Genomic DNA, 25,418 nt, shown 5'->3' with positions numbered 1-25,418 from the left:
GGCTCTCAGCATGAGCTCCGTTACAGTCAGGGGTGGGGGTCTGGGCAAGAGGCCTCCCCAGCGAACACTCAGGAAGAGGGAAATGGTTCTGGGGTTGCAGTGGTGGAAGGGTGGGGCGCCGCTGAGAGTTTGGCAGCCATCAAGAAAGAAGAGACTCACATGGGGGTCGTCCAGGATCTGTGGCACTGGTCGAGGGGACTGCGAGGCTGCAGGCTGCTCAGAGGTGAGCTGGGGTGAGCCCTGAGGGAGGGAGGAGACAGGTGGAGGAACCTTCCGTGTCAGAGCCCCTGGCTGTAGGAGAAAGGTACCGTGGGGTGTGGATGAGGGGCAGGGGATATGATGGGTGCTGAAGAAACACGTCTGCCTTAAGAGACAGGTTACATACAAGGTGGGCTTTTCTTGTCTGTGATGGGGGAGATCACAGGGAGGGGTCTCACCTGGGGGTCTGGCAGATCCAGGTTCCCTGAGCCAGATCCTGAGCCCTCAGCCTGAGGGTGCAGGGTTTCCTTGTCCTTATTCGGGGTCTTGGTGGCCTCCATGGAGCTGGGGTTCTGGGGTTAGAGGAGGGGGAGGGGAAGCTGCATCCAAATGTCACCCAACATCCTTCTGGAAAAAGACACTATCCTGGGCTCAGCAATGGGAAGGAGCGGAGGGCAACTGGACTGGCAGGCGGTAAGGTCTCACCGGCCCTCGGGACCGTGTGCGGCGAGGGGGCTTCCAGGACTTGCAGCCGGTCGGTGAATGTATGTAGAAGCAGCGTCCAGAGATGGGGTCCAGGTGCTGCTCCCAGGAGTCCAGCCTCTGCAGTGGGGGGCATGCAGGGCCTGGGGGTGGGGACCGGGGGCAACGGCGAAGATCCACCAGGTTACAGTACACGGGGGCGTCTGACATGAGGAGCTGGGGATCTGTCTGCCAGGAAAGGGGAAGAAAGATGTGGTTATCCAGCCTGTGCCCTCCCCGATGTTCTCTCCTCACCTCCGCCACCACCTCGCTCCCGCCATCTTCTCACCACCAGTTCCTGGCTGGGGAGGACCCAGGACCTGGGGGGAGAAGCCCCAGTCCCCAAGCCAGCTTTTGAAAATATCTTGATTCCCTCCCTCACAGTCTTCTTTGCTTTTCTCCTCACTTCCTGTTTCCAACTTCCCTTCACCCCTACCCCGCCCCCACCACAGGGCCACAGGAAAGGGGAACAGGCTGTGTGTGTGTGTGTGTGTGTGTGTGTGTGTGTGTGTGTGTTGAGGGGAGTGCCCCACCCTCAGGCACTGCTGGGTGAAAGGAGATGGGAGTCAGAAACCTCTGCTGGGGACGCTTGAAGGAGGAGGGGCCATTTTTCAGTCACTGAAGAGGGGAGGGGGAGAGCCTCAGGGAAGAGCGAGGAATCTTAGAGGGGACTAATTGATGGCCGGAGATAGGAAGACAAAAAAATCCTGGAACTCACTGAATTCTGACTCAGAGAGACCCTGCCTCTGAGCCAGGAGTCCTGAGGAAAAGGAAGAGAGAAAGCGAGAAGACATACCTGGGTTGGCCATTTTTTCAGCCCTCCCCTACCCAGCCCCCTGCCCTCTCACCACCTTTGTTGTCCCCTCCTCCTAGACAACCCCTTTCTCCTCATTTAAATGCAGCGAATGTCGCTGTAATGTAGTGCCCTTATCAGCTCCGGAGTTAGCTGGTTTCTGTGCGGACAGGTTCCTTTCTCACTGGGAATGGCTGCAGGACAGAGGTGGTGCCTGTCTAGTTCACCGTGGTGCCTAGGACAGAGCCCTGCAGTAAACCTCTGAGGGCCATGCCTAGAGGAAGCTCTGACTCACCTGGAGGTCAGTGGCCTCTGCCAGCAAGTCTTCCTGGGAGAGGGACCTTCCACTTGGTCCTTCTTGGTTGGGTTTCAAGAGGCTGGGTCTTAAATTGGCAACACTGACACTTCTGTAGATTTTGGGGGGAAGAGGCGGTGGCTCCCCAGGCGAGGCCAAGGCTCCGTCTGCAGATGCCTGAGGCAGGGCCAACTCCTCCAGGGAACCTGGAAAGTTCGATGCTGAGCCTGGGAACAGAAATGGTGTGAGGGTTGGGGGGGGGGGGAGGGGTGGATTCAGGTGATTAGAGGCATAACCTTGGCTCAGGGCCCCCTTCTCAGAGGCCCATTGGAAAGCTGCAGACAGAGGGAGGCTGGCTGTAAGGATGATGTCAGTGAGGCTAGGAGACAGTGGGATGGACACCCCAGGACAGTGTGTGTGGGGGGGAGGGTGTGTCTAGAGGAAACTTAAAGAAAGGGGTCAGCAGAAGCTCAGGAGAGGGACTGCTCCTGAGTGATTCAGGGGTTGCCAGAAACAAGGGTGGTAAGAAGGTGGAGTTTGGGGGGGGAATACTCACCGGGGCTCCAGTGGGATTGGATGGCTGGGGTGGTGGTTGGACTCTGAGGAGGTGTCACTTCCTCGGCCACATAGGCAGCAGGGACGAAGATGGGTCGAGAGTTGGAGGGTGCTCCCAGGCGCCTTGCCAGCCACCAGTCTGAGTTGGTCTTTCGAAGCAGGAGGAACCTGTCCCCTTCGGCCAGAGACACCTGCTGGCCATCAGTCCCGGTGTAAGTGAAGGCATAGAGGGTACAGAGCTGGGAACCCCGAGAAGGGCCTCGGGGTCCTAGCCCTAGGCTCCCCCAAGTACTTGGCCACCACCGGCCTGACAGCATGGTGGTCAGCACTGCCACCTGTGTGAAGAAAGGGCATTAGAAATCCAGAAAGGTTCAGCACCCAGTGTCTTAGGGAAGAAGGACATGGTCTTAAGAGCCCAGGAGTGATGGAGGGAGAGGAGAGGGTAAGTGAGGGGTCAGCCTCCTGGCATGTTTTTAGGGGCTGAGAACTCCTTGGTGGGGTGTCTAGTGAGGAAGTAAATTAATAAGGTGAGAGAGGATGTGGTCAGCTGTACTGTGTGGCCGGCCAGGCAGGAAATCAGAGGAGATGGCCCAGCTTGGTGAGTTTCTTTTTTGTACCTTGTGGAGCCCATTAGAAGATCCAGGGGCTGAGAGAGCTGGTCCTGGTAGGTGGTGGGAGCCTGGTGTGGTACACACAGAGTTGATGAGGAGAAAGGATCCGGTCCAAGGTAGAAGCCCAAGGAAAGAGACAGAGAGAAAACAGACGTTTGTGCCCTGCCTTAGATGTTTGTCGGCACCAAAGTTTCCGTTACCGATCACCTCAGACCTAAAGCTGCGTGCTTCCTGTGCAGAAACAGTGCAGTAGAAACAAAGTAAGACCAAATCAGTGAGACATAGTGGATGGGAGAAACAGGAGGGCAGAGTTGGAGGTAAGAGGTGAAAATACCAGCGCAGGACTGTGCATTTGGATGCTCAGAAGCCTTGATATGGAACATCTATCTCCTTGTTGGCATATCAACCTTTTGGTATCGTGGTTCATTCATTCATTCATTCATTCTCTTTAAGAAGAGTTTATTGAGCCTCTCCCTTGTGTAAGCAAGGAACAGCATTAGGGACTAAGGTAAGAGATGGGGGAAACAAGACAGACACAACCCTTGCTTTCTTAGAACGTAGGGCGACAGACTTTAAGGACACAATAAAATGATTTACTATAATTGGATCAGGAACTCTGGGAAAGGAATGTAGGGTGTTCTGCGGGCGCATTTAGGTGGTGTGTCTAGTGAGGGAGCAAATGAATAAGGTGAGAGGAAATCCAAATCTCTACCATCTTCCATGGACTTCCAGGCAGGCGCGAGGCTGATGTAAGTTCCTTGGTGGCAGGGACTGACTGTGTCTATGAAGTCCCAAGCAGCTGAGTGGCAGTCCTGCCACCTTCCTGGTGCTTGAAAACCCGGGCTAGCACATCCACTTTCCCTGACCCACTCCTTTCCTCTTGTGCTCACTTTCTTTGAGGCACCATGTGAGGGTGAGGCTTTGTGTGGAGTTGAAGAAGTGAGGATGGGGATAGTCGGGCTGTTTCCCTGAGCTCAGGGCTGGGTTGCCAGTACTGGGATTCTGCCTGTGTTCCTCCTCTGTTTGTTCCCTGTTCAACACATGGTGGGAGCTACTCTTCAATGCCTCCTTCTCCCTTTGAAAGTGACCGAGCTGCTTTCACTCCCGTGCCAGGCCTTCATTTATTCATCCATTCACCTGGTGTTTACTGCCAGAATCCCAGCCTCTTCGGTCTTCTCTGAAGCACTTGCCCCACTCTCATTATTGACTCCTTTCCATTAGTACTGAAACTTAATCCAAATCTCTACCATCTTCTATGGACTTCTAGTTCTCTCTCAGAATTCTTAAACTTCTTGAAAGATTTGTGTCCTAGGGGAGAAACGCAACCCCCAAATTCAAATATAATTTATGGGGACATAGTTATGAAATCTTAAACAGGGCCAAGACAAATCATCCAGATGAGGAAGACCGTCAGCATGAGACCATGATGGTGTCCACCCAGCCACTTGTACAGAATACAGAGAACAGAGAACTGTCAGAAAATCAGGGTAGATGCAGATCCATTCATTGCTGTTGCAAGTGGGACTATTGAATCAGGAAAGGGACCATGGCTAGCATTGGCACACTATTCAGATAGAAACACTTATAGAGTTATTTCAGGGTCATCTAGCCAAGGCAGTCAGGGCATAAGTCATGACTATGGGATCCCAGTACCCCAGTTTCCATCAGGGGCACTCCCAGGGAAGTCCCTAAGGGCTAGGCAGACCCTCCCTGCTTATCGAGGAAGGTACTACTAAACCACTTTCAAACACATGCTACCTGAGGGCAAAGCTTCTCAAACTGCCGAGTCCTGAGTCAGTGGTCACCAATAATTCACTGGAGGCAGAATCTATGTGGAAATTCAACAGTGGATTTGGGGCTCTCATTGTGACCCACAGTCTTCAGCAATCCTAGTGCTCAGAATTTAAGCTCTAATGCACTTGCCTGCACAAAGAAGCCTCCGTATTCTCGCCCCTCACTTCTCCACATTCCCAAGGTCACCTCTCACTTGTTCTCTAAGGTCACAACCCCGATCTTCCACACATACTTTGCAGCCCTTATGCAGTTTGCTATTTCAGGGGCAAGTGGTTTCACCAAAAGATTGGGTGGGACTGTCCAGATAAGGTGCTTGTGGCCCGCCAAGATTCATGGCGCCCTCGTTGTAGTGGGACCATGCAAATAATGTATATGGGACCCTAACAAGCAGATTGGTCAGTTTGGTGGAAATTGTAAGGCTATAGCTTGAAAGATCATGTAAAAGCAACACATTGCACCATACTATGTCATAGTTTTTGTTGTTAAAAACCCAAAACAAACAAAAAAAAAAACCCCATCATTTCATTCAGAGCTCAAACTCACTGCTATCAAGTCAATTCTGACTCATAGGAACCCTGGTGGTGTAGTGGGTTATGTGCTGGGCTGCTGATCACGAGGTCAGCAGTTTGAAACCACCGGCTGTTCTGAGGGAGAATGGCGCGGCTTTTCACTCCTGTAAACAGTTAGTCTTGGAAATCTACAGGGTTAGTTCTACTCTGCCCGCATAGGGTCGCTGTGAGTACAGGGTTGTTCTGAACCATTTCATTAGCGCCTACAATTGTAAGGGTCGAGTTTCAGTGGGTGATGCTTCTGTTCCATGTGGCATGAACTAGCATCACTTGGTGAGTGTCAGTAGGCAAGTGGACTGGTCTGGAGGGCTTCACTCTGTCTGGCACCTTGGTGGGGGTGCTTGGAATGCTGAGGCCAGCTGGGCTGTGGGCTGGAATGTCTGCAGGAGGCATGCCCAGCATGGCACACTCAGGGCTTCGGGCTTCGGAGGTTCCAAGAAAGCCTTTGTAGAATCTTGTTTGAAAAGCCTCATGAGGACCCTCTTAGGATTGGGAGTTAAAGAAATGCATGCACATGACGTGCTTAGAACAGTGCCTACCACACGAGTTTATCAGTTTAATTACTCCTACAGCAGGTACTTAGCACATATTTTTGATTTGCTGACTAAGGATACAAAGATCAGCAAGAAGGTTCCCTTTCTCAATTACTTAGTTACACTTCCGCACATAATACATACTCATCACCTTACTTCCTTTTAATCTGACCTTTGCCCCACCATCTCCTCACCCCTACTTAATGAGGCTAGGAGCCTGGGAAAACGTCTAGCTTCATATAATCTGAAGACTGGTAATAAATTAGTATCTTAATTAGTCACTGGTTTGACTGACAGGACATCCGCATCGATTTCCAGTTTGTCACTAACGTAAGCATGGTGTGACTTCCAAATCTTAAAATTCGGAGCACCACGGAGTTGAGTGGAGAGTACCACAGCGACTATCCGCTGTGCGCCCCTTTATCCTGGGCCGCGGCCAGAGAAGAAGGAGGTGGTTTCCGTCACTGCCCGCTAGCTAGCTGCATAGAGGGTCGCCCAACCCGAAACGGGAACCGCTCAACCCTCCCGGCAAAAGTTGCCGCTCTAGTACTGCATCGACGGCGTCTCCATCTCTATGATACCCGCTTCCTGGGTCCTAGTGTTGCATGACGGGACAAATAGTCGGCTTTCCGGAAGCGGCGCGAAGAGCGTCGTTCAGAACTCCATCTCCCAGCGTGCTTCGCGCCGGCCGCTCGGCGCGGACGCGGGAGCTGGGTTCCGGTTGCGTCAGCGTGGGTTCTCGGCAAAATGAGGCTGTTTGTGAGCCCGGGGGCGCCGGGGAGCTTGCCCGTGCTGGTCGCGGCCAGCAGGGCCCGGGCCAGAGCAGACCTGCTCATCAGCACTGTGGACCCTGAAGGTACTCGGGCTGCTGTTGGTGGGCGATGGATGCGGAGGGCCCTGGACCTAGCACGCCTGACACCTCATTCCGCCGTTTGTCTTCGCCAGACTCCCGCTCCCCATCACGTACCCTCGTCGACCTCCTCCCCCTTGACCTCTGGCCCCCCCACCTTCTCGCTGCTCCCCGACACGTCAGTCCCAAACGGTGCCGTCCAGTCGCGTGAGTCCCACTCACAGCGGCCACGTAGAACGATCTCGTAGGGTTTCAAGGTTGTATGTAATTTAAAAAGTCGTTTTATTGGGGGCTCATACAACTCTTACCACAATCCATCCATCCTGTCAAGCACATCTGTCGTATGTAATCTTTTGCCCGACCTCAGCTGCGGAATTCGAGTCGCAGATTTTTTGTTTAGCAGCTGGGTGCTTTAAGTGCTGCGTCACCAGAGACTCCCTCATCCCCTTAATTACTCTCTGCTCTGATGGCGCTATCGGTAAACGTTGGACTGCTAACTGCAAGGTTGGGGATTCAAACCCCCGGTTCCCCCACCCCACTCCCACCATTGAAACATGAGGCTGTCCGCCCCTGAAAAGATTTACAGCTTCTGAGACCCTATGGGTAGTCCCTATAAGTCGGAGTCCACTTCCGCAGTGGGTCTTCTCCAACTTTCATCTTCCGGTGACTCCCTGCTCCCCTTCCCCTCCTTTTCCCTTACCTGCCAGGCCCTCCTTTCAAGCATTAGTCGGTTGCATGCCCAACGCACACGGCCCCCATTTTTGCTGTTCTTAGGAACTTCCTCTCCATCCCTAAGAGTTACACACTCGTTCTGGCTTACCTCTTCTCCTTCTGTCCGACAGCTCTGAAGTGGTTCTTTTTGTCAGCCCTGTAGTTCAACCACTCTTAGGTCATGTGTAAGATAGCCTCATTGTACCCAGCTGGACCACTTCTTGGCTGCACCCCTGTCCCAGTGACACCCCTCCTCCCTGCAGTCCCCATCTGTTGTTTCCAGCTGCCACCCTCAGCTGAACACCTTCTGGCTTCTCCAGCTCGTTCTAAGCCCACCCCCTTTGACTAGTCCCATCCTGCAACCTCCCCGTTGAGGCGGCCCATCAGTTTACCGTGAACAATGTGAAATGATCCTTCTGAGTCCACACAGCATTTACTCGCCCCGCCTTTTCCCCCTCTCCTGTGTCAGAGTGTGTGGTCCCGTTCTTGACCAGGCCTCGGATTCCTGTCTTGCAGCTGGATAGTGGCAACTACCTCTTCTCCACCAGTGCGATCTGCCGGTCAGTGTTTGTGGACCGACCTACCCGGCTCAGGGAGGGGGCTGAGGCCAGTAGGGCTGACTGTCCTGTGTGTGGCCTTCATAGCAACAGCTGCGTGACTGGGGGTGGGGGTGGGGTAAAAAGAGATGATCCTGACATGAGCTGGCCAAACGGGTCTCTCCAATTGCAATTTTTGTGGCTCCTTGAGCAGATATTTCTTTCTGTTATCTGGCTGGGAACAAGATGACCTCACCAACCAGTGGCTGGAATGGGAAGCGGTGGAGCTGCAGGTGGGAATGAGTCACGGGGTAGGGGGTGGGGTGGCAGGCTTTCTAGAGCCCTCCTGACCTGTGTCCCTTGCATTTTAGCCAGCTTTGTCTGCTGCCCTGCATTATTTAGTGGTTCAAGGCAAGAAGGGAGAAGATGTTCTTGGCCTCATCCGGAGAGCCTTGACTCACATTGACCACAACTTGAGTCGACAGAGCTGTCCTTTTCTGACTGGGGTGAGTTGGAACTTGAAATAGGGCTTAGGGGGGCAGTGGGGAGCGGGGAAGGCTGTCTGGTATGAGGGTTAAGAGAAGAGGCTGGATCCAGAGTGTTCAATGCCCAAAAGTGTCCACTTGCTCACCCTGATCAGTGCCTTGGCCTTTCTGGTCCTTGACGTTTCTTCCCTGAGTGCCCACCTCATTGGGTTGTGACGCAGTTCTGTGAGACCAGGTCAAGTGCGTAGCCCAGTGGTTGACACCTAGAGTTTATTGCTTATTATTATCGTCATTGGGAACACTTTTGACTGTCCTACCTGTGTACCTTTTCTTCCCCCAACCAAGGAGACAGAGTCGCTAGCTGACATTGTTTTATGGGGAGCGCTGTACCCCTTACTCCAAGACCCCGCCTACCTTCCTGGTGAGTGAGTACTGTGCATTATCTCGGCACTCCCGAGCCGGAGCTCCGTATTAGGGAGTCGTGGCGTGGCAGCAGGGTGCTGAGTTCTCACTCTGGGAGGCAGCTTGGTAGAGGAACTCTTGGAAAGGCAACTAGAGGAACTTGGTGAAGAAGCACAGGGGGTCAATGCCTTCCTACTCATTCTGAGCACCCCCTGTGCTCACTGACACCCTTTTCTGCCCTGCCCACAGAGGAGCTGGGTGCCTTGCGCAGCTGGTTTGAGGCATTGAGCACCCAGGAACCTTGTCAACGAGCTGCAGAGACTGTGCTGAAGCAGCAGGGTGCCCTGGCCCTCCGGCCCTACCTGCAGAAGCAGCCCCAGCCCAAGCCACTCCAGGACGGGGCTGTCAGCAATGAGCCTGAGGTATGGAACAGAGCTGCACGTTAATCTGAGACAGTCTGGCGCTGGAGGCGGGTGGGGCTTTGAGCATGGCCACTAACTTGTCAGTTCCTGGAGCGCAGGGGACGGCTTCCGCCACCTGATCAGGGATTCTGTCCATTCTTCATAGGAGGAGGAACTGGCCACCCTGTCTGAGGAGGAGATTGCCGCAGCTGTCACTGCGTGGGAGAAGGGCTTGGAAAGCTTGCCCCCATTTCGGCCCCAGAAAAAGCCAGTGTGAGTGGACACAGGCTTGGTTTCTGATGTAGAAGTTACGGGTGCTCAATTGGGAGAAAAACCAGTGAGTGCAGAAGTTGAGTGAGATCACATTTCTGGGGGAGGCAGCTGTGGACTGTTGCAGGGAGTGGCTGGAACAGCTAATTATGGGAATCCATGACCTCTCAGGGTGGAGTGGCATACTAGGTGACGGAGCCGGTGATAATGGCTGAGAGGGTCAGCAAGATGGAAGGAACCCTGGAGTGGCAGCAGTGCTAAGTAGGTGAGGGGTGCAGCCTGTGTTGGCTGAGCTGGGCTGGAGCCCGCAGAAATACTGAGTGTCTTCAGATAGCAAGTGCATGGCACGGCTAGGAAGGAGCCTAGTAGGGTATTGGGTGGGCGGGGTGGGAGGTGGCTGTGGAATTGGTGCCTGCTGATGTGGCTGAGGCCAGGAAGATATCCCAGACATGGTATGAGGGGAGGCCAACTGAAAGAAGCACAGAAGGAATGAGCTGTGAGGGTTCCTGACAGTGGCTGGAGGGAATGCTATCCCAGGGCCTAGGGCAGCACTGGGCAAGCTCTCTTGGATTTTGGAGACCCAGGAGTAGCGTGTGTTGGTGACTTGGAAAGCCTGGCCCCACTTAGGCTCAGGCAGTCTGAACCCAAGAGTGAGCTAATGGGAAATGTGGCATTATAAAGAGACTTCCCCAGCTTTGTCTCCCCCAAAGACATGCCAAACATTAGAAGCTAGTTGCCAGCACATGATGGGAGGTCAGATGCTTAGAGACATCCTCCCTGAAGGTAGTCAGTTGCCTGACTATGGTCTGGTCCCACCACAGGTAGTCCCTGCTCCCTGCTGTCAAGGACAATTGGCTTCTTCTCCCTAAAGGGTTGCAACCATTAGTCTGGTCCCTGTAGGTGGAGTTTACACCCTACTGATAATGGTTTCTATGGAGATCCAGAGAACAGGTCAAACCTGCTCAGTGGCATGCAAAACTAGGCTGCCATCCTGAATCTAGGATCCGTTCACGTTGTCACATGTATACCCCCAACCCCTCTTCTTCCTATTGTGTGTATGTATGTATATCCCTAGATTGTCCCCCTCTCATTGCTGTATAACCTATAGTGCAACCCCTTCCTGTGACTTATGTCTTTACCTGTATTTAGGGGGGTTTACACTCCCCTCAAAGTATATAGGTCTGGGTTAGCAATAAGAGCTCTCTCGGGCTCCCCGCTTGGCCTCTTGTTGGCTCCCCCTCTCCTCTCCTCCTCGCTCCTCTGTTCCCTTTCCCCTTGTCCTCCCTCCCCTCCCCCTATCTCCACGTGGATCGCCAAGTGGGGCTGAGGTGAATGCTACTATGAAATGTGTCTCAAAAAAATGTGTCTCCTATTTCAATCTCTTATATCTCTCATGCTCTCAGTGACTTTATTATGACATATATATCTCAACCTTACAATTGCGCCTATTGAACCTGTGATTGTGGGGGGGCTGGCTTTACCCCCACCGGGAAACAAAGCATGTGCGACTGTGAGGCGGGAGACAGATCCATGTTGGAATAAGGTTCTCGTTAGCAGGAGATGAGGCTTGCTCGCGGTAGGCCAACCTCTGCGTATGGACCTGTGGGGGATTCATTTGGGCCCCTGGGAAAACCCAGTCGTGTGAGGAAAGACTTCAGAATTCTTCTGGACTGCAGACATGACCCTATGGCTGTGCTGTAGAATGAACCTGTGGGGCTGGTCCGGGCGCTGCCTTGACCCTGGCATCTCCCCCACTGCTCCTTTTCCCTTCCCCCCCCTGACCAGGTTGCCTGTGGCGGGGGAGAAGAATGTGCTCATCACCAGCGCCCTCCCTTACGTCAACAACGTCCCTCACCTGGGGAACATCATTGGTTGTGTGCTCAGTGCTGATGTCTTTGCCAGGTGGTACCCGCTGCCAGGAGGTTGGGTGGGCCCTGAGGACATAGATCTTTGAGGGTTGGAGCTGGGAGGCTCCTGGGGACCAGGGGGCAGCTGTGATGGACCCCCCATTCCTATTGACCACCAAATTCCTTCACAGGTACTCACGCCTCCGCCAGTGGAACACGCTCTACCTGTGTGGGACAGATGAGTATGGGACAGCGACAGAGACCAAGGCGATGGAGGAGGGCCTAACCCCCCAAGAGATCTGTGACAAGTACCATGCCATCCATGCAGACATCTACCGCTGGTTCAACATCTCCTTTGATATTTTTGGTCGCACCACTACTCCACAGCAAACCAAGTGGGTGTCCTGTGGCGAATGGCATCAGTGGGGGTGCTGGCTGGGCCTGGGGCAATGAGAATGGCCTGGTAGGAACAAGGGCGACTGTCAAGGAACCTCCCTGTAACAGGTCTGCTGCCGTCAAATCGAGTCCCATTCAGAGTTTTCATGCCTGGCCTTTCTGCCTTTCGGTTGGCGGCTGCTTGCACCACCCAGGGCCGCCTCTCTTACGCTTAGGATGTGAATGTGGTCCTGATGTGAGTTCCAGACAAGTAGATCCTTTGAGTGTGGAAGCCGACCAGGACTTGGGCTTATGAGAGGCTTCTCTCTCTGTTGCCTACCTCTCTCCTCCCTGGCTGCCACAGATCTGAAAACATTCCCTCCCATGCCTCCCGTTCATTTTGAATTAACACGAGGGGGCTTCCAAAAGTGTGCAGAAAAGTGTAATTAAAAGATAAAACATTTTCAATGTCATTTCCTCAACATAAGCTCTATCAAGGTTAAGACAATCGTAAAGAGTGATACCAACCATTTAGTCCATCCTTGAAGAACTGAGGATCTTGGGAATTTAGCTATGTCAGTGTGGTCTCTTTCACACTAACTGTCTTTTAAATTTTTTTTAAGGTTAGGAAACAAAAAGAAGTCAAAGAGCCAAATGAGGGCTGCAAGGTGGCTGCTTTCTCATTGAAACTGGCAAAATTGCCCTTGCTTGGTGAATGGAATGAATGATTGGAATGTAGTGTCCTGGCAAAGGGCTCTGGTAAACACTCCCTGGGTGTTTCGCAGAACTAAAGCTCTGGCTAATTTTCTCAAAATGCCCAGAAGCAGCAGCTGGTATTCTCTGGCACTTGAGGAAGTCAACAAGCCAAGTGCCCTGAGCGCACAAAAATGGTTTCCGTGACCTTAGCTCTTGGCACCGTTGCTTTGACTGAACCACTACTTTCACCTCGCTTCGTCTTCAGCCGCTTCATCGCCTGGGACCATGGTCCTAGGAAATGCTGCAAGATCTTGATCTTCCTTGTTTAAGAGTTCCATTGAAGCTCTGTTCTAGTTTGCAGCATAACATCAAACAGAGAGATCGGTCAACTTTAATTTTTCAGTTAGAATTGTGTACATTGAGCCGATTGAGATGTCTGTGGTGTCGGCGATTGTTTCTGCTGTTGATCATCTGTCCTCTTTAATCCGGGCACTGCCGAGGTTGCTTCCTGCAAATTCACTTGGCTGCTGGGCTGCTGTATGCTTCATCGTCAGGAGCAGCTTGTCCCTTTGTCAACTGCAGATTTCTTTGGGAATTATTCCCGTAAGCTTTGCATAAAGCATCTGTGATTTCAGCATTCTTCACGATGACTTTGCTGCTTGTTTTACTTCAATTTCAGCAGAGTTCATGTTCCTCTGATAAGGGCTTTTTTTTCAAACTGATGTCTTATCCTCACACGTGATCACTAATAGGAGCTTAATATGGTATGAAAAAATGCTGAAATCCATGCATCATTTTTCTTTTCTTTTTTTTAATTAATCACTATTGGGGACACTTACAGCTCTTATAACAATCCATACACAAATTTTATCAAACATATTTGTACATATGTGTCCATTATCATTTTCAAAATATTTTCCTGTTTGAGCCCTTGGTGTTAGCTCCTTTTTTTTCCCTCCCTCTCCCACCATCCCACCCTCATGGATCCCTCATAAATCATAAATTATGATTTTCTTTTTTTTTTTTTTGATTTTCATATCTTACACTGTCCGCTGTCTCTCCACCCACATTTCTGTTGATCATCTCCCTGGGGTGGGATGGGGCATAATTTTCATAAAACTTATTTTCTATGAGCTTTTAGAAGTCCCTTCATCCTAATTCTTTATAACCCCTATCTTTATAAAGATGTGACTTGGTGGGGGGTCGGCCAGCTGACACTGCTGTGCTATTTAGAAGCTGGTCTGGCAGATTTTAAGTGGGATGGCATGTTCAAGACAGTGCTACCCTTTGGACATCTTGGTTAATGTTGAATAGAACGCAGGTAAAGTGGAGTTCCAGCAGAAATAAATTCTCAAGTGTGGAGGGAAGAGACTGTTCAGGCAGTTGGGGAGTATGAGGAGGGCTTGGGCTCATCCAGGAAAGTTCCCTGCAGACTCACGGATAGCTTTTGTGTCAGGGCCCCCAGGCCTGATTCTGTGGAGCAGAGCGCCGCCTAGCTGAGTGGAGTCATTGGGTGGAGTGCTCGGAGGCTGGGGCCCCCCATTTCCTCTGAGCTGCCACTCAGGGCTCCCCACTCACCTCACCAGAATCACCCAGGACATCTTCCAGCGGCTGTGGGCTCGAGGTTTCGTGCTAGAAGATACTGTGGAGCAACTGCGATGTGAACGCTGTGCCCGCTTCCTGGCTGACCGCTTTGTGGAGGGGGTCTGTCCTTTCTGTGGCTATGAGGAGGCCCGCGGTGACCAGTGTGACAAGTGTGGCAAGCTCATCAATGCCATTGAGCTCAAGGTGAGAGGAGAGCATCATGGGATCCTGGAAGGAAACAATTCCTGTTCTCAAGGGACTCCCAGGCTCACCCCATTCAGGGCTGGTTTTCATTTTAGCATCTGAGACTTTACCATTGGTCCTCTTTGCCCGCCGTACCAACTCATCCTTCAGTTCCTTTGACACATCTTACTGTGCATGCTGGGTGCTCAGCCTCAGCCAGGAAATGGACAAGTAGAATTTCCGTTTCCCTGCCCTTGCTCCTGCTCCAGACCGCCTGGTCTGCCTGTTTAGACTCTTCTCTCTTCCACAAATGTCCTTTCTTCTGCTAGTCATGATTATCCACTTATTGATTGATTCAACAGGCCTACAATAAGTCAGTCACAGTTCTAGGTGCTGGCCTATCACAGTGAGTAGGACAGGTATTTAGCTAGTGAGGGCAAGAGATCGCCATTAGAGAAATACAGAAGACTATAATTACTGGCCCTAAGACCATACGGAGAGTTGTGTTCAGGAAGAGAGAGTTTAAGTTAGGTGACTATGGGATGGCCTCTCGGAGAACATACCATTTGACCTGAGAGTTCCACTGAAGAATGAGCAGGAACCAGCCAGGTGCAGAGGGAATGGGATCGAGTACACTGTGATGACAGGCCAGGAAATGCACAGGCCCTGAGGCAGCAAAGAGCAGAAACGTTTGAATTGTGAAGAAGGCCACCAAGTGGATTGCGATGGGAACCTGAGAGGGGATACGGGAACTTGCAAGCCATTGCAGGGAGCTCTGAACTTGTGGTAGCTGAATGGCCGACTGCTCTGGGGAACGGAGGGAGGAAAGCCTGAGAAAAAGTGTGGACACCAGTTTGGAGGCTAGAGTAGTAGCAGAGTTCACACACGATGCCTGTTGCATGCATAGAACGCTAATGTGTGAGGAGGTTGTGCTGTTGGCAAAACAAACCCCGGTTCCTAGTCGTATGGCGATTGGGGGGTCCAGTGGAGGCTCAGACTGGGGTTATTAGCAGTAGATATGGGGGCTGGGGCGGAGGGTAGAGATTTTGGAGGTAAAATGATCGAGCAGGGTGGACTGAAAGTTGGAAGAGATTAAATTCCAAGCTTTGAACTCGGGAAGCCGCGGAGAAGAACAGGCTGTGAGCCGCAGAGTAGAGCTGAGGTTGGGCTTTGTTACGTCTGAGGCGCCGAATCAGCATTCACAGTTGGTTTAGCAGGAGGTGGGATGTGGGCACGTGGCGGACAAGAGAGGGGTCCGGAGAAGTGCTCTAAATTTTTCACCTTTAGAAACCAGATCAAAACTCACTGGGAAACTTTTGATGAGCCCCGCCTAACTGCCCTCCCTTAGCCTTACCTCTGCAGTGTGTCTCTCCCGGGCCAGGATTTCTTGACCTTTGTTCTGTCAAGGCCTGTGCTTCTTAACCTGGCGCCCTCTCCCTAACCTGATGGTACCTTTCTCAAGGGCAGCCACTGGCCGCCTCCTTCCCCCGCACACCTGGTGCAGGGAAGGGGTCTGAACCCAGCTCAGGCTGAGAATGCCTTTGAGTCTTCAGAGTGGGAGGATAGAGCTGTGGGACTGAGGAGCACATTGCTAGTGTAAGTTCACTGCCAGGAAGGCCCCAGCACTGAGGTCTGGGCTGTGTGTGGACATGAGTTAAGGACAGGGCAAACCAGGGGGCTCCTCCCTTTGTCCATCCCCCTTCCTGGGAAGCTTCCGGGGCCGCACAGCCCTGGTCCTGATGGGTCCACCCTGTCTCTTGCTTCTCCCTTCACAGAAGCCCCAGTGTAAAGTTTGTCGATCGTGTCCTGTGGTGAGAACCTCCCAACACCTGTTCCTGGACCTGCCTAAGGTAGGTAGACCTTTCCTTGGCCTCTCCTGGGCAGCCCCTTCAGCACTCTCTGCCCAGCCAGGCTCCAGTATAAACTATAAGTGCCACCTGTCAGAGGACGAGGCAGTTGGTGAGGAGTTAGTGCAGGGGGCTGCTTCAGAAGGTGGGTGGAAATGCAATTACTTTTAATACTTTTTCCACAAACTTTGGAAGTTTCCTTCCTCATCTAAACCAGTGTAGGTTCTTGAGTGCATTCAGCTGCTAATCTCAGCCGGTTTGTGGATGGGAGGCCTAGTGAAAGGCTTTTGTAATGTTCCCCTCAGAAAACCCCCAAAGCAAGCTCATTGCTGTCGAATCGATGCCCAATCCTAGGCCCCCCAGAGGACCGAGTAGAACTGCACTGGGTATGACTAGGACTTTGATCTACAAAGTAGACTTGCCCACATAGTTCTTCTGGGGTGCTGCTGGTGGGCTCAAACCACTGACCTTCGGCTTAGCAGCTGAGTGCTTCACCACTGTGCACCCAGGCCCCTTCCATAAAGACGACTGCGGAGCAGTTCAACCCTGTCACACAGGGGTCGCATGAGTGAGAACTGAGTCTGATAACCCAGCTGAACCTACTCCAGTGGATTTGTTTGTTATTAACCTGTATGTTTATTTGTATGAGGATTTCACTATATCACATGTTCCTGTCTTACATGTTGCTTTATGTTGCTAGTAATGTAGCACTGAGGTTTTTCCCCATGTTACTATATATATATATAGGTCTATCGCCTTCTGTGGGCTCACCTTGTGAACATTTTGTTGTCTTGACCTAGCTGGTTGCTTTCCTCTTACTGACCATGGAGTTTTTCTCCTCTTCTTGCCGTGACAAAACAGTGCACTCTACGTTGCCACACTGTTGAATATTTTTATGAATGCACTTTTTAAATTGATGAGCCAAAGTGCATGAATTAAAAATTGTTAATGCTACATGTATTGCCAAACTATACTGCATTAAAGTCGAACCTACTTACCCTTGTGCAAACCATGTGTGGGACTGAGTCGCCCTCTCTGCCCACCCAGCTAGAAAGCCGACTGGAGAAGTGGTTGGGGAAGATGCTGCCTGGCAGCGACTGGACCCCCAATGCCCGGTTCATCATTCGGTCCTGGCTTCGGGATGGCCTCAAGCCACGCTGCATAACACGAGACCTCAAGTGGGGGACCCCTGTCCCCTTAAAAGGATTCGAGGACAAGGTAAAACCCTTCTAACCTTTATTTACACCCCAAATGATTCAACGTTGGGGTTGAGGCCCAGGGCCAGCAGAATAAAGTGTTGTTGACTATGACTTTGGTCACTCTGAGACGGTGGTTGGTGAGTTCTTCCTGTGCTCTGTCATCCTGCCTTGTCCTCGTCATCCAGGTGTTCTACGTCTGGTTTGATGCCACTATTGGCTACTTGTCCATCACAGCCAACTACACAGACCAGTGGGAGAGATGGTGGAAGAACCCAGAGCAGGTGAGCGGTTCTTGGCCAGCGGGAGGGCATGCTGGGGGATGAGGGCTGGTTGCTTGGTCTGTTCTGAGTCTTTGAAGGAGGTCACAGGAGATCTTTCTCCCTGTGCATCTATTCCTGTAGGTGGACCTGTATCAGTTCATGGCCAAAGATAATGTTCCCTTCCACGGCTTAGTCTTTCCTTGTTCAGCTCTAGGAACTGATGAGAACTACACCTTGGTCAGCCACCTAATTGCTACAGGTGATGGTGGGAGAGTGCTGATGGAGATGCTCCTGAGGGATGAGCTCTGAGGGGGGTCAGAAGAAGAGGTGCTAGCCCTTCAAATGGGAGCTGAGATAAAATAGGAAATAATTAAGAGGTTGAGAAATCAATCTGGTAAAAGGGGGGAATAGAAAAAACAAAGGGGGGGCAATAGGAACCTGAAGAAAGCAAAAGATCTAACGCTAAAATTTGATGATTTAACAGGTACCAGTGAGGGGAAAGGGTAGAATGGAGCGGATGGGACTGCAGGCCAGTTCCTCAAGGAGAAATGGCCCCCCTAGTTGGTTGAGGAAGAAGAAAGGAGGTGGTAGGTCCAGAAGGGAAGGCCGTGGCTTGAGCAGGTGATTCTCCTCCTCCTCTATCCAGAGTATCTGAACTACGAGGATGGGAAATTCTCGAAGAGCCGGGGTGTGGGAGTGTTTGGAGACATGGCCCAGGACACAGGAATCCCTGCTGACATTTGGCGGTTCTACCTGCTCTACATTCGGCCTGAAGGCCAGGACAGCGCTTTCTCCTGGGCAGACATGCTACTCAAGAATAACTCTGAGCTGCTTAATAACCTGGGCAACTTCATCAACAGGTACAAAGAACTCGGCCAAAGGGTCAGAATCCACAGAGGTTCTCTTTGGCTGGGGGGAGGGCGGGCGCAGGGAAAGCTCCATGTGCAGGCAGGCTGGGGAAGGCATTGTGGAAGATTGCATTCTGTCCACAAGAATGCCCATGACACACGAGTGCGTGGACGATGTGATTGAGCCCCGCTGGTCCCTAGGTGATTGTCGGTAAATTGTAGATGTGCTGTCTTCTAGCAACAGAGTCCACCTGTAGACTGCTGACAAGCTAGGCTGACCGAAAAGAACCCAGAAGACCAAACCTCACCGCCATCCTGTTGATTCAGACTCCCAACTCAGAGCTACCACTATAGGACAGGGTAGAACTGCCCCTGTGGGATTTTGAGACTAACTCCTCGCCAGAGTAGCAAGCCTCATGTTTCTCCTGGGGAGCAGCTGGTGGTTTCGAACTGCTGCCCTTGCGATGAGCAGCCCAATTCATAAGCCACTGCACCATCAGGGCTCCTTCAGTGCAGCTGCAGGAGGAGGATCAGTCTCGGCAGCCACCCTTTCAGCTGTGGGCAGTAACCACAGACTGCACTGGAAGTTTCCTTTGATAGCAGTGCATGCTCAGTGTATTCATCTCGATCGTCCGAGCACAGTTTCTTTAAATAGAAGGGACAGCTCTGTGCGAGATATCTGTCTGTTTGTGGAGTCCTTTTCTTTGGGGAACTGAGGAGTGGCTCAGCTTCCAGCCTGCGCGCAGCCTGGAGGAGCCCTCCAGGCAGGAATCCGGAGACGGTGCAGATGGTGCAAACTGAGACATGAACTGTTTCTGTTCTCCCTGACCACCAAGAGCTGGCATGTTTGTGTCGAAGTTTTTCGGGGGTGCTGTGCCAGAGATGGTGCTTACTTCAGATGATCGGCGCCTGGTGACCCACGTCACTCTGGAGCTCCGGCACTATCACCAGCTTCTGGAGAAGGTGAGGTAAGTAATCTGGACCAATCCTGTGCCTCACGTCCCTGGTCTGCTGGCAGGTGGAGTCTCACACACCTGGACCTGCCCTTTCCCTTCCCAGGATCCGGGATGCCTTACGCAGCATCCTCACCATATCTCGCCATGGCAACCAGTACATTCAGGTGAATGAGCCCTGGAAGCGGATCAAAGGCCACGAGGCTGACCGGTAGGTCATGGGCAGGGCTGGTAAGGGGCCTGTAGCTGTGTCCTGGAAGTTCTGATAAGCTGCTCTCCTTCCTCCCAGGCAACGGGCAGGCACAGTGACAGGCTTGGCAGTGAACATTGCTGCCTTGCTGTCCATCATGATCCAGCCGTACATGCCGACGGTCAGCGCCACCATCCAGTCCCAGCTGCAGCTCCCACCTCCAGCCTGCAATGTTCTGCCCCCAGCCTTCCTTTGCATCTTGCGGGCAGGACACCAGATTGGCACAGTAGGTCCCTACGAGTTGGAAGGGCTACCGTCTCCTAAAATGCCCAGCTTTGCCATCCAGCCTTTGGAGTGGGATCTGAGAGCTGACAGTCTCCCTAGCTTGGGGCTCTGACCCTCTCTCTTCTCGGAACCCTTCTCCACTCCCCCCTGTCTGTGCCTAAGCATACTTTGGAATTGGTTCAGAAGTCCAGTTCTCTCTACTCATGTCAACCCACTGCTTAGCAGCCTGGAACCCAGTACTGGGCACAAACAAGTGGAGAGTTGTGCAGAGTAGATGTTTGGAAGGCAGCTCTGCCTACCCGTGTCCTAGAGCTATACAGGAGCTGTTTGAAGGGTCACTGGTCACGTGGCCTCTATGATGCTACCTGGCAGGGAGAACCCAGGGTAGCTCCTTCCTCTGCCAGGGAATGATGTAGAAGTCAGGATAGCCCTTCAACTTCTGGGAAGCCTTAACATCATACTTTGGGTTTCATCCCATGGCAGTCCCGTTTCCACGTCTCTCCTGCAACCTACAAGCATTCGCTTAGTTGTTTCTTCTGACCCTGTTGGTTCTTGAGATGTTGGCCATTGGGTTTGGAGAGGGCCTTTCTCTAGCTTGGTAGGGTTGATACCTAATGCGTGAGTGAGTGACTTGGGATTCTTCTCCCCCTCCCATAGGTAAGCCCCCTGTTCCAAAAACTGGAAAACGACCAGATTGAAAGTTTGAAGCAGCGCTTTGGAGGGGGCCAGGTGAGAATACAAAGGACCGAGCCAGCTCTCAGCCAGCGCCATCTCCATCTCCTTAGTGGCTAAGTAGTCCTCCCTCATCACTCCTTCCATCTTTTGGCCTCACTGCTACTTCCTCACCTAATAGTGTCTCTTTCTTGTCTTAGCTAGAGGAGTCTTTGGAGCTCAAGGTAATCGCTCTCTGAGCTGTGGTAGGAAATGGGGGAATGTTTGAGGTCAGGGTCATTACCGCTCTTGCTCTTCTACAGGCAAAAGCCACCCCCAAGCCAGCAGTTGTAGAGACTGTTCCAACAGCCGGGCCACAGCAGCTACAGGTGCTGGTGGATGAAGTGTCAAAGCAGGTAGGAAGCTGAAGTCCTGGAGTGGCTGGGGAGCCAGGAATCACCGGCCTGGCCTGACCTCATTGTTGATTCTCCACCCAATTCCCTAAGGGCAACCTTGTGCGAGAACTGAAAGCGCAAAAGGCCGACAAGAACCAGGTGGCTGCAGAGGTAGCTAAACTCTTGGAGCTAAAAAAGCAGTTGGCTCTTGCGGAGGGGAAACCCCTTGATCCCCCGAAAGGCAAGAAGAAAAAGTGAGAGAAGATGTTTCACTTTAATGGATCTGAAGATTAATAAATAAATGTACAACCTCTATTTACAAAGCTGAGACCCCTTCTTTTTGTCTACCCAAACCCTTCCCCAGATTGAGCATGCGGTGTTCGGGTCACGTTGGCACTAGTGAGAAGTGGTCAGTAGCCACTAGGGAAGTGATGGTCCCAGATGGTCATGTTTGTTGTAGGTTAACCATCCGGTCAATCAGAGCTCGGCGAGTCGCCTCTACTTCCCTGGTCAGGCGCTCAATTTCCTGCTTGAGCCGTTCATTCTCTTCAGCAAGCTGCGCCACTTTCTTCTCGTTTTCCTGTTCTTTCTCCTTCATGCGTTGCTTCCCAGCCCGAGCTGGGGACTGGCCACTCTGCTTCCGTTTCCTGGGTCTTTTGGGGTCTTCCTCTTCCTCCTCCTGAGCCAGGGAGCTCTGGCTGGACTCTGGAGACTGAGGGCTCTGGGAGGTGCGTGTGACCTCTGTTGGTCCCGGCTCCGCAGTCAGCCAAGCCAGAGAGGCAGGGTCGAGAGGGGTGAAGGTTTTGGATGCTTCCTTCAGGGGAATCGGGAAAGGTAAAGTTGCTGTTAGATGAGAAGGGGAAGGGTTAATGTCCCTCCCCTCGCTAGCTTTAGGCCGAGCCTCCTTACCTCCTCGTTTCCAGGGGGTGAGACATAGGTCCCCCCATTTTCATCTGAGGACAGGACCTCCTGAAGGTCCTCATACCAGGCCTCCAGCTCCCAGCTGGGCAGTGTCCCAAAGGGGAAAGGCAACGACTCAGCTTCCATCTCTGCAGCTGGAGCAGGATCTGGAAAAGTACATAGTTCAGAGGCCATAGGTGGACCAATACCTGCCAAGCAGTTTACACCGGAGGGGAGCAAACTACGGTCTCCTGTCTGTTTTGTATGTAAAATTTTATTGGGACACGGCCAGTAGCCACTTATTTACACTATCACTGCAGAGTTAACTAGTCATGACCGAAGCTATATGGTGCGCTGAACTACTGTCTTGACCCTTTAAAACATATCCCCCCTCTGGTCTGTACTAGCATTCCTTTGTTTGACCCAGCATTTGAAGACACAGCATACCTGGACATAAGTTTTTAGGGGATCCAAAGAGTTCTCTACTTCCCTGGGACACCCCAGTGGGGTTGTTGCCAGGAGCAGTGACTAGGCTGTTTGAGCCCCTTTCTTCTGTGTGGTCTCTGTGTGCTTGGGCAGACAGCCCTCGAGGCCAATCTAGTCTTGATAAGAACTGAGACTTGGTAAGACAAACCCACTGACCTGGTGGGAGCTGACTGCTCACTGACTACCTAGCTTCCACCTGGGGTGTGATGCACAAGTCTAATGATTTTTGTCAACTTGGAGGTTGACATGGCCTGACAACAAAAGGTTGCTCTGAATCCGACCCTTCCCCTGCCACCTTTTCTACCCACAACTTCTCAGCAAAAGAAAGACGAAGTATAAGTAGCATTCTCCAGGGAAAGTTGGTTCAGGTTACCTGCTTTCAGGTGTGGTGGTGTATGAAGATACACTTCCTTCTGGAACACTGTGGGGAAACAAGGAGAAGGGTTAGGCCTTATTAGCAAGTGGAGAGCGTCTCATTTTCTCCAGCTTCCTATTTGCCTCTCCTCCCTTGTCTTAAAGGCATGGGAGTGCGTCTGGACACTTCATGGTTCCCGCAGTCATTTCCAAGGACAAAGGGGAGCCCGACTTTTTATTTTTGGTGGCTGACTTTTGTAGACATGATTACCTAATAAATAGCAAAGTTCTGGCCAACTCAGCTTTCTCCATTCAAGGAGGCCTCAATTTTGCCAAGGTAAAGACTGGACCATAGGGAAGGGACCGAATCAAGTGACAGTTCCATAACTCCATCCTCACACTGACATCCTCCAAATGTACACTTCTAGTCTGAACCTCTTCTGGAATCTCCTACTTTGCCATCTCATCTGCTTTTGGACGTCTCCTGGGCCTATCAAACTTCATATGTTGATAGCCAGACTCCTACTGACCTTCCAAGGTCCTTCCTCATCTCAGTAAATGAAAATCCCTGCTCCTTAAGCCAAAAAATTTGGTGTCATTATTGATTCCTCTAATTATAATCTCCCAAACCATCAACAAAAAATTTAAGCTTCTTAAGAAAATCCAGAGTCTGAACACTTCGCATTTCCACTGTTTGCAGTCTAGGACCTGGATCTCTGCAGCTTTCCCAGTTTCTGTTCCTGGCGGCTCTTCCCCAGTCTATTCAATACAGCAGCCAGAGTGAGCCTTTGGAAACCTAAGGCCGGCCTGGTCAAACCCACCAAGGGCTTCCCCTTTCATCCATTGTCTTTACAGTGGTTTATAGGCCCCACCTCCATCTGCTGCTCTTTTGCCCCTCCTTTCCCACCACCCCTTCTATCCTACTCTCATCCAGCCACTGGCCTTCTCGCTTAAACACCACGGGAGCCTCCACCCTGCCTCCTCCCCTCCTCCAATTGGAGGTATTCAGGGTCACACTGGCACCAGTGAGTTGGAGGTCAATACCCATTTTTGGGAAGTCACCTCACTGAGGTAATTGCTGACAACTGTGAAACTAAGCCCTGCTTTAAGCATTCTCCCTAATTAGGTACTTGTCTCCCATTAAAATGTGAGCTGAGAGCAGGCATTTTGTACTGAGGTGGCCCAGGGCCCCAAACTGCCTGACACAATGTAGGTTGTTTAGTATTAAGAGTGAATGAATAACTCCCAGAGATACTTTTTAACCAAGCCAATGCCCCCACATCACCTCTTTGTGAAAGGAAGGGAAGAGTGCCACATCAAAGCCCTACATAAAAAATGAGTCTGAGACCAAAAGGCAACAATTATTAAAAAAGCAATGCTAAAAGGGGATGGGGCAGGGAGGGCCAAGTACTGAAGAGGGAAGAAAGGAACATAAATATAATGTTGACACATTGTGATAAATGTAACTAGTGTCACAATATACATGGATATTGTCAAGGGGGAGAGGAAAGAAGGCTGAATGGCAGGGGAAGAGGGCTTGTTACATTGTAGGCACTGCGCTCACAAAGCAGTGCGGACTGGAAAGCCAGTTTGTTCTGCGAACCTGCCTTACCCAGATCAGAATAAAGTGAAATCCCCTCTGACCTCTATAATAAATCAGCTGCCATCCCGTTGGTTCTGGCTCATGGTGACCCTAGGGTTAGACTTTCAATGGTCCATCTTTCAGAAGTAGGTCATCAGGTATTTGGAGTCACCTCTAGGTGTACTGGACCCTGCACTCCTTCAGTTAACAGAGGAGCAAGGTAAGAGCTTGCACCACCCAGGGAATGCATGGCTCTTAGAGGGGAGAGGAGGCAAGCCTGAGCCCAGAGGAAGAGCATTCGTTTGCCTGTCCCTGAGGACTGGAGATGCAATATCGCCCTGAATGTTTCTCTGCAGGGCTGTCTTCCCCGGGGAACCCTCTGCCTTCCAGTGCGTGGGGCATGGCTTTCATCAGCAGTACAGCCCGAGGCCAGAGGGCTGCACTGCCAAACAGGGGGCCCAGCCTGATGCAACTATTACAGATGAAGTGGTTGGGAGACACAAGGAGAGGGACAAGCAACTGTCAATCCCGGGGGGAAGGGTAATACTCTGGGGAGACCCCCAAATGGCTTCCCACACTTTAAGAGATCCAGGCGGCTCTCCAATACAGGAGGTCCAAAGTCCTCTGCAGGGAAGGGAAAACGTACATCCTCTCCCTTACAGTCCGCACCCCTCTGCCCTAACTTGGTTAAGGGGGAGGGTCCCTGAGTTTCAGGCACCTATACAACTTAAGCTGGCCCCAAGATGGGGCTGGGCGGGGATTAAGGGTGGGCTAAGGCCGCTGGTGACGACGACACGGAGCAGAGGCAAGAGCCACGAACAACTAGCCTTGTAAGTGCGGGGTGTGTGTCTAGCTGCCCCGCCTCCCATGGAGCGGCCTAAACTGAGGCAACCGATGACAATGTGTCTCCCACGAGCAATCAGTGGCCTTCGCCCCACAGCACGCAACAGGGCTGTTCCGGACAGGTCCCTGTTCTGGACAGGAGCGGGGTGATGGCGTCCAGAGGGAGCGGTGCGGGACAGTGTCCTCCCCGACAACGGATTCCCCCATCCGTCCCCCAAAAGATCACGAACTTCGTGTGGAGGGGGTGGGGCCACAGCCTGAAGGACGGACGCCCCTCCGTCGGAGGTCAGCCTCCGAGGATGGCTTATTGCAGAAAGGGCGGGAAGGCAGTACTCACCTTTCTCCTCAGATTTCGGATCTGATTTTGACTCTGCAGCTGCCACCCGCTCATCTTCAACATGATCTGCTCTAACTC

The 25,418-nt window shown here is 52.0% G+C and overlaps 4 protein-coding genes across 11 annotated transcripts in view; 1 reads left to right on the top strand and 3 right to left on the bottom strand.

Annotated features, from left to right (window-relative positions):
* Window positions 1-8,086, bottom strand: part of ARHGAP9 (Rho GTPase activating protein 9) — a 13,499-nt gene extending 5,413 nt beyond the window's left edge. For 2 of the 8 annotated variants that reach the window (XM_075551400.1, XM_075551402.1), the window contains exons 1-7: window positions 7,824-8,086; window positions 2,981-3,042; window positions 2,365-2,698; window positions 1,809-2,035; window positions 685-909; window positions 438-551; window positions 160-291 (exon numbers count right to left, since the gene is read on the bottom strand). In XM_075551400.1, the coding sequence (XP_075407515.1) occupies window positions 160-291; window positions 438-551; window positions 685-909; window positions 1,809-2,035; window positions 2,365-2,680 (1,014 nt within the window). In that variant the 5' untranslated portion in view covers window positions 2,681-2,698; window positions 2,981-3,042; window positions 7,824-8,086. Of the gene's footprint in view, window positions 1-159; window positions 292-437; window positions 552-684; window positions 910-1,009; window positions 1,531-1,808; window positions 2,036-2,364; window positions 2,699-2,980; window positions 3,043-7,540; window positions 7,755-7,823 lie in introns of those variants that run through there. The other 6 variants (XM_075551403.1, XM_075551406.1, XM_075551407.1 and 3 more) reach the window with 6 other exon arrangements.
* Window positions 6,603-21,161, top strand: MARS1 (methionyl-tRNA synthetase 1). Its single transcript, XM_075551399.1, has 21 exons — window positions 6,603-6,726; window positions 7,901-7,991; window positions 8,182-8,260; window positions 8,339-8,473; window positions 8,798-8,873; window positions 9,104-9,276; window positions 9,422-9,528; window positions 11,311-11,427; window positions 11,564-11,767; window positions 14,030-14,231; window positions 15,986-16,060; window positions 17,105-17,275; window positions 17,442-17,537; window positions 17,658-17,775; window positions 18,163-18,376; window positions 19,201-19,332; window positions 19,424-19,528; window positions 19,607-19,793; window positions 20,450-20,521; window positions 20,767-20,859; window positions 20,950-21,161. The coding sequence occupies exons 1-21, from the start codon at window positions 6,618-6,620 to the stop codon at window positions 21,094-21,096; spliced, it is 2,703 nt and encodes a 900-aa protein (XP_075407514.1). The 5' UTR covers window positions 6,603-6,617; the 3' UTR covers window positions 21,097-21,161.
* On the bottom strand, window positions 21,094-21,885 carry DDIT3 (DNA damage inducible transcript 3). The gene is made up of 2 exons (XM_075551410.1): window positions 21,748-21,885; window positions 21,094-21,652 (listed from the first exon to the last, which is right to left on the bottom strand). The coding sequence occupies exons 1-2, from the start codon at window positions 21,883-21,885 to the stop codon at window positions 21,284-21,286; spliced, it is 507 nt and encodes a 168-aa protein (XP_075407525.1). The 3' UTR covers window positions 21,094-21,283.
* On the bottom strand, window positions 21,818-25,418 carry LOC142449997 (DDIT3 upstream open reading frame protein). The gene is made up of 3 exons (XM_075551408.1): window positions 25,341-25,418; window positions 22,598-22,645; window positions 21,818-21,905 (listed from the first exon to the last, which is right to left on the bottom strand). Exons 1-2 carry the CDS (start codon window positions 25,401-25,403, stop codon window positions 22,604-22,606), a joined length of 105 nt encoding a protein of 34 aa, XP_075407523.1. The 5' UTR covers window positions 25,404-25,418; the 3' UTR covers window positions 21,818-21,905; window positions 22,598-22,603.

The sequence above is a fragment of the Tenrec ecaudatus genome, chromosome 6 (genome assembly GCF_050624435.1).
Source record: "Tenrec ecaudatus isolate mTenEca1 chromosome 6, mTenEca1.hap1, whole genome shotgun sequence".
Lineage (NCBI taxonomy): Eukaryota > Metazoa > Chordata > Mammalia > Afrosoricida > Tenrecidae > Tenrec > Tenrec ecaudatus.
This window is presented reverse-complemented; position numbering and strand designations above follow the sequence as displayed.